Source organism: Halichoerus grypus, chromosome 2, assembly GCF_964656455.1.
Source record: "Halichoerus grypus chromosome 2, mHalGry1.hap1.1, whole genome shotgun sequence".
Lineage (NCBI taxonomy): Eukaryota > Metazoa > Chordata > Mammalia > Carnivora > Phocidae > Halichoerus > Halichoerus grypus.
The window spans coordinates 56,831,997-56,848,120 of NC_135713.1; the positions used below are offsets into that span (position 1 = coordinate 56,831,997).

General features: G+C 43.8%; 1 protein-coding gene across 17 annotated transcripts in view; it reads left to right on the top strand.

Moving 5' to 3' along the window:
- The window catches only part of TENM2 (teneurin transmembrane protein 2), a 1,202,741-nt gene that overhangs the window by 1,023,300 nt on the left and 163,317 nt on the right, over positions 1–16,124 (top strand). For all 17 annotated transcript variants that reach the window (XM_078066825.1, XM_078066824.1, XM_078066823.1 and 14 more), the window contains 2 exons: positions 2,934–3,129; positions 8,890–8,991. In XM_078066825.1, the coding sequence (XP_077922951.1) occupies positions 2,934–3,129; positions 8,890–8,991 (298 nt within the window). The remainder of the gene's footprint in view (positions 1–2,933; positions 3,130–8,889; positions 8,992–16,124) is intronic.

A 16,124-nucleotide genomic window follows, 5' to 3' on the forward strand; every position in this document is an offset into this window, starting at 1 on the left:
GCTGAAGGCAGACACTTAACGACTGAGCCACCCAGGGGCCCCAGGTCTGAAGTCCTCTTAACCACTCTGCCGTGTGGGCAAAACCCCTGCCCTCCTGGAGTTTACATTCTTCTGAGTAGACTGACAATAAACACATAAACAGATTATATCAGTGTAGAGAGTGACGAGTGCTTTGAGAAAAGCAAAGCACGGTAAAGGGTACAGGATTGAGGCACACTGGGCACTATTGTTTCACACCTACATGTCCCCATGCCCTGTTTGATAGCCCCTGGCTTGCAGAGTCTTTCTTTAGTGAAAACTGCCCTCCATGCCGCTTTGGAGTGACTTGGAAGAACCAACCAAAATAGATGTCTTCTCTCTCCTCTGACAATACCTTTGCCCAGAGCCATTGATTGGTTGGACAGCGAGCAATGCTGCTGGTCCTAAGTCATTTCTGCTCTTGGCCAGCCAGCCGGCCAGGTCAGCGAGAGATGACTGATGTCCACATTAATAATGAGCAACGGCCCCACACAAGTAATCACCTTCCCCAAACTTGTCCTCATGGGGGTGATTTTCTGGACCCCAGATGAAGTATATTCTTCGCACCTCAACACCAAGGAAGTTACACTCATTCCCCTGGCTGACAGCAGTTTATAGACATGGGTCTGTGTAGTTGGACATTTACGAGGTTGCTAAGAAACAAACGCTTTGGTTACAAAGGTCTCCAAAAGCAGCACTGGTTTGTTGTATCACTTTGTATCATTTATTTTATCCCATAAAGACAGCCATGACCAATGGGATATGGGGTAGAAGAAAGCTAAATAACAAATACTTGTTTTCTGAGAGATGGGGAAATTTCCACTTCCTAAGCAACCACCAACACCCCCCCCAGATGGAAAAACTGGAACCATATACTTCTCTGATCGTTACAATTTGCAAATAAGTAACTCATAGTCTCGAGGTACTTAGTAACATGGTTATTCCCTTCCATGCACTGCCCTAAGCATTATGTCATGTCATCCTTATAACATCTCCGAAAGTCGAGTATTATTATTCCCTAGTATGCAAACCAGGAAGAGGCTAAAAGTCGATTGACTCAACTTCAAACAATAGCAAGTAGCAGTCAGAATTCAAACCCAGCATTGTCTGATGGTAAAGCCTTTGCACTTCGGATTACAGACTCTTTGTTTTCAATGATCACGTTTCAGATGGGAAAAACTGGCAATTCTGATGATGGGGAAGTCACATTAATAGATTCCTGGAGTTTAATTCTATGAAGTTCATGAAAGAGGTTATAGTCAATGTCTGTAACCTATAAAATCCCTTTTTACGGAGGGGAAGTGGTGAGAGAGAGTTTAATCCCACAGTAGAGGTTTTTATCTGCTAAAGACCTGCACTTTGAATGTTCTCTGGAAGTCACAGTGCAACTGACTTTTCTGTGCAGTGATTTTGAAAGAGTTCATAAGATTAGCACATTTCTACAGGTGTCTTACGGATTTTCTTGTCGACAAGTAAGAGACATTGGTGTCCTCTGCCTTTTCTTTCATCCTCTCTGTCCAGCCCATAGTCAAGCGGTGTCCCTTCTTTCTTAAAAATATTCCTCCAAAGTTGTCTCCTCTCCTCATTGACTGTCCTGATCAAGACCCCTGTCACATCATACTTGGGCTTCTATAATCACTGCCCAACTGGTCTTCCTGGTTCTTTTCATTATCCTCTCTGCCATATCCTGCCTGCAAATGCATTCCTCAAACCAGTCCTTTTATTGCATCAATCACAGCTCAGGGATCATCAGTGTCTCCCACTTGCCCACCAGAGGATTTTGCCATTCTCTAGGACAGAGCTCTCTTGGGTCACACTGGCTCCCTCCATTCCCCTCATCTTGGTAGCCTTCGTTGGCCACTCTGTCTCTCACTGATCACTTCTAATTAGGAGCCCAACTTCCACTGAACAGAACTTCATACTTAATTGCTGGTTTATCTGAGAGAGCTAGGTCTAAGTTTTTGCTTGGCCACTTAGTTGTTGTGTGACTCTTGACAAGTTGTTTGGCTTCTCTGAGCCTCGGTTTTCTTACCTGTAACATGAGATACAAAGAGTACTTATCTTTAGGGTTTTTGCAAGAGTAGAATGAAATGATGATGGTGGTGATGATAGCTAGCTAACGTGTATTTTGTGTTTTCTCTGTGCCAGGCACTGCTCTAAATATTATCTTATTCCTCACGACAACCTGTTAACATAGGTACTATTATTTTCTGTTTTGCAAATGGGGAAAGTGAGGCACAGATAGGTAATGTAGTAAGTGACAGATTCCCTCCCAGGTAGTCTGGCTGCACAGATCTCATTCTTTTTTTTTTTTTTTTAATTAAAGTAGAGTTGACATACAATGTTACCTTAGTTTCAGGTGTACACCATAGTGGTCCCAACCCTCATTCTTAACTAATCTGCTATACCACCTTCCCCTGGTAAATGATCAGTAAATGATAGCTGGTAACATAGGTCTATAACTCCTTATCTGAAACTCTTGCCAAGCCAGATGATTTTTGGAATTCAGAATTTTGGGAATCACAACAAAGTTATACTTGGCATATGCTAGGTATTATATAACACCCCAGTGGAGACTGGAACAATAATCACCCTCCCTCCCTCCGTCTCTCTCTCTCTGTCTCTCACACAAGAAAAAACATAAAAGTTTCGGCTTTAAAGCTTTTTGGATTTCAAACAGCAGAAAAGGGATTGTGCCTATAGTAATAAAACTATTAGCAATAATTATAAGCATAATAAATGGTGACTTAATGTTACAACTTTTGTGACTCTTCTTTTTTACTGGATGAGCTCATAGTAAAAGGTGCTCGAAAGTATTTTTCAGCTAACTAATGGGGTGGGAGGGGAAGGTGCTAGTCATGGGACCAAGTCTATAACGTCTTTCACACATGGAGTTCTCTCTCTTCTTTCCCTAGTATGACTTCATGGAGCGTCTGGATGGGAAGGAGAAGTGGAGTGTGGTTGAGTCACCCAGAGAACGCCGGAGCATACAGACCCTGGTTCAGAATGAAGCCGTGTTTGTTCAGTACCTGGACGTGGGCCTGTGGCACCTGGCCTTCTACAATGATGGCAAAGACAAAGAGATGGTTTCCTTCAACACGGTTGTCTTAGGTAGGTAAGGTCTCTGAGGTGATATGTCACCAAGGGAAGAATGGAAACGTTCTAGGTTTCTCCATAGAAGACACATCTTCCAACGTAGTTTCTACTGAAACCAGACCAGAATCCTTTATTTAGGCCTCATGGTATTTTCCACCTAAAACTAGCCCCGATTAAAATAGGAAGACTGCTTACAGGATCCAGTCATGGTAAAGAGCTTGGGTCAGACAGGCTGGCTCAAGTCCTGGCCACAAAACTATGCAAATCACTGGACTTCTGTAAGCTTCAGGTTCCTCACAGTAAAATAGAACTAACTAGTACACACTGCATAGGGCTATTGTAAGAATTAAATAACATACAATACATAAATCTCTAAATATGCAGTAGAGCCAATAAATACAGACCATTCACATCAGCTCCCAGAATTTCTCTTAAAAATCCAGGAAAGTTTAAAATCAAAAGTAAAAAAAAAAAAAAAAAAAAAAAAAACATAAAAATAAATCAAGAAAAGGTTATAGACATAAGGAAAATAAAATCATATCTTTGTTCCCAAGTAGGTAAATCTTAAAATGCTTTAATTAAACACTTGTCATTTTTGGCATGTTTTAGCCCTGCTTTTTATTAGCTATCAAAGGAGAAGCTATGGTTTTATTCAAAATTTCCTCTTATATTTGCATATAAACCCCCAAAAGGGCCATTAGTTTGAGAGGATTTTATGAAGTTTTCTAAAGCAAACCTTAAGAATGTTAACAATCACATAAGCTACAGATACTTTCATTAAATTTATGTTGTCATTAGGTTTTTATCCTGATGAGGATAACAGATCCTGGGTGGAATGTCCGTGAGTTTGGGCAGAGTGTTAGACGCATTTCACAGAGGAATCCACTGAGGCTCAGAAAACTCAGTTCCACCAGGTCCCAGGATGAGGGCATGGTAGAAATGGATCAGCTCTGGGCCTTCGTGCATGTCATCCCCACGGTGTTGAGTTGTGGATCTCAAGGTACACCGTAGGAGCAGTGTCATGAGGAGAGACCTGGTGAGAGAGGATCAAATCCCAGCTCTTCTGGCCCACATCCTAACTGGGAAAGTCACTTACCTCCTGCAACCTCAGTTTCCTTTGTGAAAAGGACCATGTCCCTGATGGGAAGGATGACATGACTTTACATACACATCATGTCTGCAGTGGAGCTGGTCGTCACAAAATGAGAGCGGATGGTTGTTTAGGAGCACATCTTGGACACCTGTTTTTCTACTGACCACATTCTCAGAACTTCGTGACTGGCCTCATGGATTTCTCTGAGGGGTTCCTTGATTCTTGAAAGATCTAGGGAAGCCAACCTAAAATTCAGGGGGCAGATTTTATCAGTGGCCACAACTTCCAAATAGTATAAAATCAGGATTTGGTATTGACCATAGCATTACAGTTAAACCTTATTCCCTCTGCTAAGGAAAACTTGGTCCTATCAGGACTAGCCCAATGCTCTAAGGCACGGGTTGGCACACTGTAGCCCATGGGCTAGGTCTGGCCCTCTGCCTGTTTTTATAAATAAAGTTCTTCTGGGGCACAGCCATGTTCATCTGTCGACATATCGCCTATGGCAGCTAAAACAACAGAGCTGAGTAGTTGCAACAGAGACAGCTTGGCCGACAAAACCTAAATATTTACTTTCTGTCCCTTTACAGAAAAAAGTTTCCCAACCCCCACTCTAAACTAATGTCATAAACTTTGTATCATGGAAGCCACTGGAAAACATCTTCCACAGGTAGAGAAAATTCCCAGAATCAGATTATGTACCCATGGGGGAAAGAAAGCAAAAGGGATTAAAAACCAGCTCACAAAAGGAAAAAAAGAAGTTTGAGATGTTGAGATTAAAAGCAGTCTTTAGTTTAAGAACATGATGAGAAATGACATCCTTTTTGTCACCTTGTATTTAAGCTGAAAATGCTTAGCACATACATAAGAGCACACGCCATAATCAGCAGCTGGCTTGGTTGGAGTCTACAGGGATTCGGTGAAATGGTTAATAACACAACAATAACCACCACACATTTATGGAGCACTGACAATGGGCCAGCCTCTGGATTAGGCCCTCTGTGGGGAATAGGCCGGCAAACCCATAGAATAGTTATATGAAGTAAGTACTCCCAAAATTCTATTTTCTAGTTGAGAAGCCAAGACTGAGAGAAGTTAAACAACTTGCCCAAGGTCACACACGGTAATTGGGGGGTGGAGTCAGCATCCAAACTCTCCAGAGAACTGTTCTCTTAACCACTGGATTGCTTTGGATTCCGGCCAAATAAATGCCTTTTCCCCAGCACAGCAAGTTTTCTGGGGGCCAGGTTATCTAATAATGGCTTCTGCCCTCCATCTCCTTTATCCACATAGACACAGATGTTGTGGTAGTGATATGCCCTTCCCCCAGGCCATTACCCTCGTTCGCTTGTCAGAGATGGGAATAGCAATTCTCCCCAGAGGATTTCTCTCGTCTGGACTGTAGCTCAAAGAGAAAGTCAAAAGTAATCGGCCTAATAATTGAGCAGACATCTTGATAGAGCAATGATAGTAATTGGCCTGAAATGCAGGGAAAAGAACAGTGTTTTATTTGGTTCAGAGGTTCTCCCACACATATCTATTATCAGAACGTTCTCCATCAAGAGCAGCCAGGAGCGCCGAAAGCCCCTGTGATAGGAAACAGAAGGAAAAATGTTAGACGGGTGTCAACCAGCGATCACACTAAATATACCTTTGACTCAGGGAAGTCTTTTGATGTGTTTTGGAGAGAAGCAGCCTGCTTTCAGAAATGAGTTTCATCTCAGGGGACAACAGAGGGGCATACTTGAAGCAACAGTGCAGATTTAGTGGAGGCCGCCCTCCGCCTGTGTAAAAACCCCATTTCCTGGGCTTCCTCTCAGCACCTGCCATTGTTTCCTCAAGAAAACCTAAACCAGGCTGACGGAAAGGAAAACTGATAATATTGCCACCGTGATATGTCTTCGAGGATTGCAGAAGGGGGACCAGAAGGGTGGGCTCCTTTTAGAGCTCAGCTGGGCCACGTGTAGAAAATGTAGAAATGCTGAGAGAATGCAATGAAAAATACTCTTCAGTTTTTGCTTATTTTGGATTCTCCTACCCTCCTGCATACACACGCGCACACACACTCTCTGACAACAGTTTACCAAGGGCCTGCTGTGTAACAAGCATTGAGAATACCTCAGGGAATGATGCAGATCTGGTCTATTCCCCATGGAGCCTGATGGGGGGAGGACAGACACATGAAAAGGCAACTGCGGGAATTACAGGAACGTAGAGAAAGGGGTCAAAACCCTTCTTAATTGAGGGAAGGTGGGGAAGGAAGATGCTCAGGAGCTAAATATTTTCTAAACTGACATTGAAGGATAAATACCTCAACTGAAGGGCAAGAGAGGCCTTCCAGCCCCACAAAGAGCCCGTGCAAAGAGCTCAGTCCTTTTCCATGAGATTCTGGTGGGCAAAGAGCTCCCTCGACCTCTGCTGCTTTATCTCCGAAGATGTTAGGTTTGGGAACAGGGAGCTTTGAGTTCAGAGATGTCAGTTTCCACCAAACCATCCCCAGACCTAGATGCTGGTCTAGAGAGAAGCAATCTCTACCTCACTGTAGGGGTGACTTCTTAAAATGCAAGCTGGACAGTGCTGTTTCTATGTTGAAAACTATTTGTTCCCATTGGTTGCAGAAGAAATATATATTATATCAGCGTGTATTGTCCATGACAGTGAAAATTCTCTGAGATCAGAGACCTTGCCTGGACACCTCGCACTCACCAACGCCTACTATAGTGCCTTGCATATAATAGGTTTCTAGTTAATAAAGTGAGCCATACATCAGGAACTGTGACAGCTCTGAGAGCTCACCCTAATTGTAACCTAACATGTTAGCCTGCTAAAATTTCATAGATATTATCAGAAAACATGAGACTCCTGGGTCAGAGACAAGGGCCTTTATTACTCAGAGCAATGCAATATCCAGATACTAGTAAATGTTCCAGTCCCCCAAGCCCCAGTTCCCACAGGGCAATATCAACAGGGTCAGCTTGTACGTGCACATGCAGTAGATTGCATTACAGAAAAGAAATCCTGGGTTTAGTGCACCTGAGTCTCTCAGAATGGGCAGTGAGTCTGCTTGTTCTTTGCTCTAGAGGAAGATACTGTCCTTATTACACTGGCGAGTAAGTAAACCTGTCCTTTGCTCTGGAGACAGACACCGTATCTGTCTTCCAAGGTGGTTCACTATGCAGACAACCTTGAAAAGATAGTCCAGAACTAAGGCAGTCGGTGCCTCAGCTAACAAGACATTGAGAAACATGAATGGAGGATTGGAGACATGGAGAATTGTCTCCCAAAACCATGTGAAATTGCTGACTTTTGGTCTGCCCAAGCAACTGTTTGGTGATTGAACCTAAAGCTTCTTGAATGAATGAATGCATTATGAGTAGATAGAAATCGGTAGCCACTTGGATGTTTCTCAGCCCACATATAGAGCCAACCTCAAGGAATTTCAGTCTGAAGTGTTAATTGATAAACATTAAAGAAATTGGCCTGATGGAGTCTATGGTCTTTTATCTGATTTTAAAGAAGCAAATACACTCATTGAGTTCTCCTCAGAGTACCAGAAACCAACTACCCCTTGGTTCTGGAAGAAGAGAGCCGAGAAAGGAAACATTGTAGAAAGAAAGCATTATGCAAGGTTTGGTTTTTCAGTCCAAAGTGGGAGTAAATGGGAAATTTCACCACTCTCAGGTTACTCCATTAGGAGCCATCTGACTCTATAGTCTTTCATGCAGCATCACCAAGTCAATGACCCCAACTCCCCAAGGGCTTTGTAAAGGTCACAGCCTAGGCAGAGTGGCTTGCGTTTTTCTTTTCATCATCTTAGTAATTTGGAACCTGAAATTCTAAATGTGTTTATTTTAATTTAAAGCAAAAAAATTAGGATAATAATAATTTTAAAAGAATATGCCTGTGTCTGTGTAGACCCAAATCAACATGAAAAAGTCCCTAAATGATCGCTTTGAAGTGATGACTTGAGAGTACACAGAGAAAGGTAAATCATGTAATAGGATGGCTATGCTGGTTAGAACAAATGGGAACTAATTGATTTTCATGAAAAATAAGATGTAAAAAAAGGTAAACATAAAAGGACTTTTGTACAAGCTAAAACCTACTACTTAATGCACCCCAAATCGTGCCTCCATTGGCCAGTCTTACACATTTGGATTTTTCTTTCCTTAAAGCAAGAATTTTTTTCTACTCTACAAACCTGAGATCAGGAACATCCACTGTCGTTTGGAGACTCATCCCCTGTACCCAAGGCTAAAGGCTGATATCCCACATGTCAAACCAAATCTCAGACTGAGAGTCAGATATTGGAGGGGCTTGGCAGGGAGGGGCCGGCATTCATGATGTTTTAAACTTGTCAACATTCGGACATGGGAAATTTCAGATTTAAAAGCCAAACAAGTCATTTCTTTTGAAAAAGCAGAAGTTGCAGCAGTACTAAACCCTGCATCTCTGCCTGGGTGCTCGTCAAATAGAGAACGGTGGTTACTTCCTCACGTTATCCAAGTTGCACTGGTCCCCTTAACTCCCCAGGCCCTCCGCTCACTCACGCTCCTGCCAGTCCCCTGTGGGTCTTGGAGGTTTACTCCCACTGCTCTTCAGAAATGGCAGGCAGTTGATGATGAAATTGCTTCATCAGCAGGCAGAAGAAAAGGTAGTTGCTGAGTTTCTCTCTTTTTCAGATTCAGTGCAGGACTGTCCACGTAACTGCCACGGGAATGGTGAATGTGTGTCCGGACTGTGTCACTGCTTCCCAGGATTTCTAGGAGCAGACTGTGCTAAAGGTACTTGCCACAACTTCCAGGCTATGGCTGGAAAACAAAACCTAGGCTTCTTGGCGGGGGGGGGGGGGGGGGGGGGGGGAGCGAGCGAGGGTGCACCAAAGCAGCCTCCCCCCAAAATTCCACTGGGACAACTTGTAAACTCATGCATGCTAGAAGGCCTAACCCTTGAGCAAAGAGCCGTCTTTAATATATGACAAGTGGCCAATATACCTATAGGAGCATGGAGGTTATCCTTGGCACCGAGGTGTGCTGAGAAGAAAGATTTGCTAAAAATGAGATGGTTGGATTTCCTGTAAAAGCAAAAGTGAATTACCATCACTCCTTTCTTATAATCATTAAATTCTATGTAATGGAAGATTAAGCATCTCAGGGTTAGTAAATTTCATTCATTCTGGCCAGCTACACTCTTAATCTAGGAAGCGCTATTTATCTTGGTGGAATCGGTTTTAAATTGTATTATTAATTTATCTACACTCCTTTGCATAGAATTGCTGGGGCCCTGGGATTCTTGGGGGAAAGGTAATATAAGAGAAAATGACTCTCACAAGAACAGGGACTTAGGGGCTGCATATCTAGCTTGCAAGAGACCTTGAGCATAACCTTCAAGGGGGTCTATCAGAGGCAAGTGTAGTGGAGAACAGAGCTTCTCACACTTTTTAGATACACTGTGCACACACATACACACGCACGTGTATGTTCTAGGTAAATACAACTATAAAATTAAAATTAAACTTTCACAAAACTATACTTCTCTTTACTCCATAATTCTTTTTCTATTCTACTCTATTTCATTAAAAAAAAAAAAACAAAACAGTGAAAACCAACTACCCTGATTCCTCACCCACCAGGAGGTCACACCCCAGTCTGAGAAGCAGTGAGGGAGAGGTTCAGGGCCCTTGCTGAGGAGCCAGACATTCCTGTGTTGAACCCCAGCTCTGCCACTTGAGGGTCTGTGTGACCTTGAGCGAAGGATCTAACATGTCTGAGTCTCTGTTTCCTCTTCTGGAAAAGTTGGGGGTTCCTTCGCACATTCATTGTGAGGATGAGATGAGGTAAACACACCCAAAGCTCTTAGCAGAACATGTTGTGATCCCTCAAAGGGTTCATATTTACCATTTTTATTTTGTATATGACATCATATTTATTTACATATTTATATAATATTTTTATGTGCTCGCCTTTAAAAGACCATCCTGTTTTGATGCTCTGAGAGGCAATTATTAATAAAGCTACTCTGTAAATGCTGAATAGTGCCACCCCTTTTTCCCATGCTCACCACAGTTGCTGGGGAAAACTGTATTTCAGATATTCACAGTATTTCAAAGATGGGTGATCCCCAACTTTCGGAGTGCAGACTGCTGAGGGAATGGGACTTCCTCGTGCATGAAGTTCTGGATTTGGTTGTGCGTGTATGCGTGCATGAGACTAATTCCTAAATGACGCCACCTACCGACATATCCTCTATCACGAAATAATGCAAACGTTTTGGTAAACTCATCAGATACAAAAGGAAAAGAGAGCTAAGGGCCACCAGACTGTCACCTCTGCACACTCTCCGCACACTCTAATGGCATGTGGACACCTGATCGAGTAGACCATGGAGGCTGGAGCTCCTACCCTTGAGTGCTTTGCTCAGTCAGGCTCTGAGGCATCGTGACGGGGGGCAGGTGGATGACACAGTGCATCCCTGTGCTGAGCACCGTTCCTGGTGAATGCTATAAAGGAGGGAAAACCTCAATATCGTTTGAATGGCCTTTCTTGCGTTATCTAATTTTCCTAGGAGCGAAGGCATTAATGATAGGAAGGACGGAATGGTCCTTTCGCATGTGGCTGCAAATGGGCTGAACCCGCCGCTGCATGGCCTGTGAGCTGTAAATGTATATTAACACTGACACACATCGATGTATTATTAATCCTAAAAACCATGTGTGCTCTGGCAGCACATCCAGTTACTGGCCTTTCAGCCCTAAGTACCTCAGCCATTTAAGAACTCCTCGCTCTAAATCCATTTGCAGATGGGCGTCCATTCTGCATTATGGATCTGTAATGGCGTGTGCATTTAGCTGCTTAAAAGGACTCTCGGTGTGTGTTTTGCATTCACCACCTGTACTGTGGCTGGGTGCACGCTCCAAGTGTGCATTAGCCATGGTATATAATTGATCCTTACGAAACAAATATTGAGCGGCTGTTAAGAGTAGTTACTCCTGCATACTCAGGAGCTGTTCCTGAAATCAGCCTTTGAACTTGTATATTTTAATTTAGCTCTTGATGCCTACAGTGAACAAAATTGAAGTATTTAAAGAATAAAATTGTTTTCTCCTTGTCTCCCTATTTATTCCTGGAAAATTTGCCTTAAGAGTGTTAGAAGTACGCTGCCTCTGTGCCCTAAAGATACTTCTTCCTTAGTATTTTTGAAATGGACGCAGTTTAAGCTCTTTCATTAACAACAATATTGGGAAATATTCCAAGCCTTTCTTTCCTGAACTCTTTCGTGTACCGCCTTTATGATTTTTGCCAAATTCATGGGCCACCTATATTATTAATTACCGAACATATTTCTTTAAGGCAACTCACTATGTTTGGTTTTTTTTAAGATTTTATTTATTATTTATTTGACGGAGAGAGCATGCGCACGAGCTAACACAAGCAGGGGGGAGAGGCAGAGGGAGAGGGAGAAGCAGGCTCCCCGCTGAGCAGGGAGCCTGACCTGGGGCCCAATCCCAGGACCCTGGGGCCATGACCGGAGCTGAAGGCAGATGCTTAATGGACTGAGCCACCCAGGCGCCCCTCACTATGTTTACACAGATAAATTTCTTCTAAAAGGAAGAATGTCAAAATCCAAAATTTTTTAAAAAGAGAAAACTTATCAATTGCAATAAGTAGGAGATGTTAGTGCCACCTTTGACCTATCAAGAGAGGAATATTTTCACAGTCATGAGCATTCAAGCCAAGTCAGCTTCTCACACACTTTTTCACATCAAGAATCCCAAAAGTGGACCTGAGCCCATGTGCACCAGCCTGGCTTCGAGAGAGACTCAAGCCTTGAACATCTCATTTTCTAAATATTTGCTCCTGAGAGTAACAAAAATCGCTAACTACACCTGTGTGATGAAGTGAGCAACCAGAAAAAATAGGCACACAGATTTAACGGTGCGAGCTTCAAGTGAGTAAATGTAATGATTAGCACCTGAGTACCTTGTGAGTTAAGCCTCCACTTTAGATTGTTTTTAAATAACAACTAATAGTTATTAAGTATTAAACATCTACCAGGCATTGCAGGAAGTACTTAAAACATACCATCTTATCCTTTCTCATATCAATAATATGAAATAAATCCTATTTTAACTACCCCCACCATGTTTTAAGGTTTTTTTATATTGAAATCCTTTCACACTTGTAGACAGGTTGCAAAAATAGCACATAGAGCTCCCGTACAGAATTCTCCTAATGTCAGCATTTTAAATTATCATGGTTCAGTCACTGAAACGAGGAAATTAACACTGAAGCAATGCTCTTGACTAATTTACAGACTTTTGTTTTTTTCCAATTTGCCCCTTTTTTTTTCTGGTCCAGACCCCACATTGTATTTAGTTGTCATGTCTCCTTTGTCCCCTCCAATCTATGAAGGGTCCTCAGTCTTTTCCTTGTGTTTCATGACCTCAATCATTTTGAAGAGTACTGGTCAGGCGTTTTTTAGTATGTCCCTTGATGCGGGTTTGTCTGATGTTTTCTCGAGATGAGGCTGATGTTGTACATTTTTAGCAAGATGCCATGCCCTCGTCAGTGAATCGTATCAAAGACGCACCTCTGGTTTTTAATCAGAAAAAAATTAGAATGTGGTTACGTGTGAGTGTGCGTGTGTGTGTGTACGTGTGTGTGTACCTTCCCACCAGAGCTGTGAGGCTCTACCCCATTGGTCCTGCACAGTTTGTCAGTGGCTATGACAGACTGCCACTCACAAACAGCTTATGAGCCCACGAAGCTCCGAAGTGTGCGCAGGAGGTAAGTGGAGCCGACAGTGTGAGGCGATCATGCTCGCAAGCGCAGAGGAGAGACATCTGGCCCTGAGTCTCCTGCCACGCAGACCGGCACATGCCATCTCCCAGCTGTGGCCCATGATCACTTCTCTTCTTTCTTGATAAAAGCCTTAGGAGGGCCCAAGTCCCAAGTCCTCGCTCAACACAAACTCCCGTTTGCTGTGTTCCCCCCTGACGGCTGTGCCCAGGATGCCTCCAGTCCTGCCAGAGGAGAGATTTGCCATTAGCAAGCGGAATTCCCATCACATCCGAGCAAGCAGCTATGTGTCCAAGTGACAGAAATACGGATTTACTCTCTTGACCTCACACTGTGCCTCCCGTGCCCTCAGATGTGCGGTGCAGACAGCGGCTCCTTGTCTTCTTAGAAACCTGCCAGTCTGCATCCGGCATCTGAAGACAGCCTTGCAGTGAATGGAGGAATCCGTCAGCATGAATTTGCAGAGCATTCATTCCACAGCCCCCACCGAGCTGGGGTCCTGAGGGGCTCAGAAGTCAAAATGGAACTGACCCTCACATCAAAAGAATGTGTAAGGGTTCTAACACATTGTTCCAAGTCAGTTGAGGGGACAGAACTCACTCGTGCATCCAACAAAGGCTTATTATGTGCTTGCTATGAGTCAGGTACTGCACTAAGCGCCAGAAATACAACGATGAGCAAGCATGCCAGGGCCCTGCCTTCTGAGAGCTTCCAGTTGGCTGGATGCACAGGATCAGCGAGTGGGAAGTGCACATGTTAAGTCTTAAATGAGTGATGTGGACTTTGAATGGCATAGACATTATTTCTTTGAAGATTTTATTTATTTATTTGAGAGAGAGAGCGAGCGTGTGTAAGGGCAATTTGAAATGACAGCCCCTGCCACTCACAGCTGTCAGGGGAGGCCCAGAAATGCCCCTACCACGGGAACATAAAGCCTTCTCTCTGGCGGTTGGTCTCAGTTCCTACCCAGCTTCTGTGGAGGCTTGAGAAAAGAGAACAGGCATCTTGCCATTTTTCTCCTGTTCACTGGCAAATGTCCCCACTACCCAGTCCCTCCTGGGGTTCCAACACTCGAGTCAAACTCATCCTCATCCTCATCCGTCATTGCTGACATTTATTGTGTTCCTACTCCGCGCCAACCACTGTACTAAGCAACCACATAGTTATCTCATTTAACCATCGGTAGCCCTATTTTACGTACGGCTACTATATCCCCCTTTACAGATGAGGAAAATGAAGCACCAAGAGGTTAGATAACTTGCTGAAGGTCACTCGGCTAGCAAGTGGTATTGTTGGGATTCAAACCAGGCAGTCTGGCCCAGGCTTTTAATACTCGACCATGAAATTCACCTTGAGAGATGTGAGGCATGAGGAAGATGCGCTTTGCAAGCAGTTTGTGTGGTGGTTGCACACTAGGATTTGGGTTTGAACCCAAGAAAGCTCTATAGGAGAGGAGACCAGAGTTTACTAAGTAGAAAGTGGCTGAGCCTGCGTTCCAATCAAAGTCCATCTGACTTAGGAGCCTGCTGCTCAAGCCACTCTCCTCCCAGCTCCCAGAGATATTCCATCACCTCCCTCATCACGTCATTTGCCAAGTCCTGTTTCATCAACCTCCACCATGCTTTGCTCCGTTTCTCCTCTCTACCTTCCCAGTCACTGCCCTGTGCATGTGCCCACCGGCCTCTCTGATGGCATTCCCCCTTTCCACAACCTCCAGCATTTGTACTACTCTCTTCAAACACCTTCAGGAGCCAGGTGCCTCCCACAGTGGCTACCAAACTTTGGTTTGCAGACATTCACATGAGGAAATTGTTACAAATGCATATTCCCAGGCTCGTCCCCCCCATGCCAGCCAATTCTGAATCCATAGGACTGGGCTGGGGCTCAGCATGTGCATTTTTAACAAGCCTCCCAGGGGGCTCTGATGCAGGTTGCCAAGGACCATATTCTGAGAATAAAGAACATTCTTAAAGTGACATTCAAGGTCTTTCATGATTTAAGCTCCTTTTGCACTATTATCTCCTACTAAAGCCCATACACCATAAAGCGTCATAGCCCTGCTTCTTCCTCTTGGCTCATGCAGCTTCTTCAGCTGGAATGTTCTCATCAATCCCAACCTTTCCTATCAAACTGCTGCTCACAGGTCCCCACCTCCCTGAAACACCCCTAGACAGGACCCTGCAGTCACACGGGGCTTGGCAACATCTTGGCAGTGACCCTTCCTTCATGCTGTGCCAGGTTCTAGCTGGGCGATTCCTCAGTTTCTCCTGCTAGATCACAAGTTTCTAGCCGTCCTCTTTATCACACCTCCTCGCACCCAGTTTGGTACCCAGGAAGCAGTGTGTGGTCTCTAAATGTTCGGTGACTTGCATTTAGGGGATAAGACTTGTAAAGATGAAAACATTGCCAGAAAATGTGCAAGAACCAAATGAGTGCTAGAGAACAGGGTTCTAATTTATCAGATTAATCATGCAGTGATGAATCAGCCAACTTTGAGGCACAAATTTAAATGAAGACAAGGAGGGAGGGAAGGAAGAGGAGGAATGAAAAAAGAAAGAAAAAAAAGAGAGTTGACATTGATCCCGCATTTTATATACATTATCTCAGAAGAGTACAGTGATTAAAAACAAAAGCAAGAATTTGAATTTGCTAGGATTGAAGCCGTGCTCCTCCAGTGAGCGGGACCCATTTTTAGGGGTCAAAGATAACCTCCATGAGCCTTGGTTTTCTCATCTGTAAAATGGAGGCAAACAATAATACTACCTGTCACATTGCTGTGAGGACTAAAAAGTAAATTCATGTCAAGTGTGTAGAACTGTGCTTGGCATGTATCAAATGCTCCATAAATATTAGCTAGTATTTGTCTTCATGAGTCTTTGAAATCACTGTTATTATCCTTATTTTACAGGAGAAACAGAAACTTAAGGAAAATAAGCTACTTGCCCAAGGTCACATAGCAGGGCCAGATTTTGAGGCCGTGTCTGGCTGACTCTTGGCCTTATAGCCCTAATGGCCACACAGTATAGGGGCTTCGTAGGAAGATCCCCCAAAAGGGGGGCAGCGACAACTCCCAAAGCCCACATGGGCAGCTCAGGCTGTCTGACTGTCCTAGCTGGGCA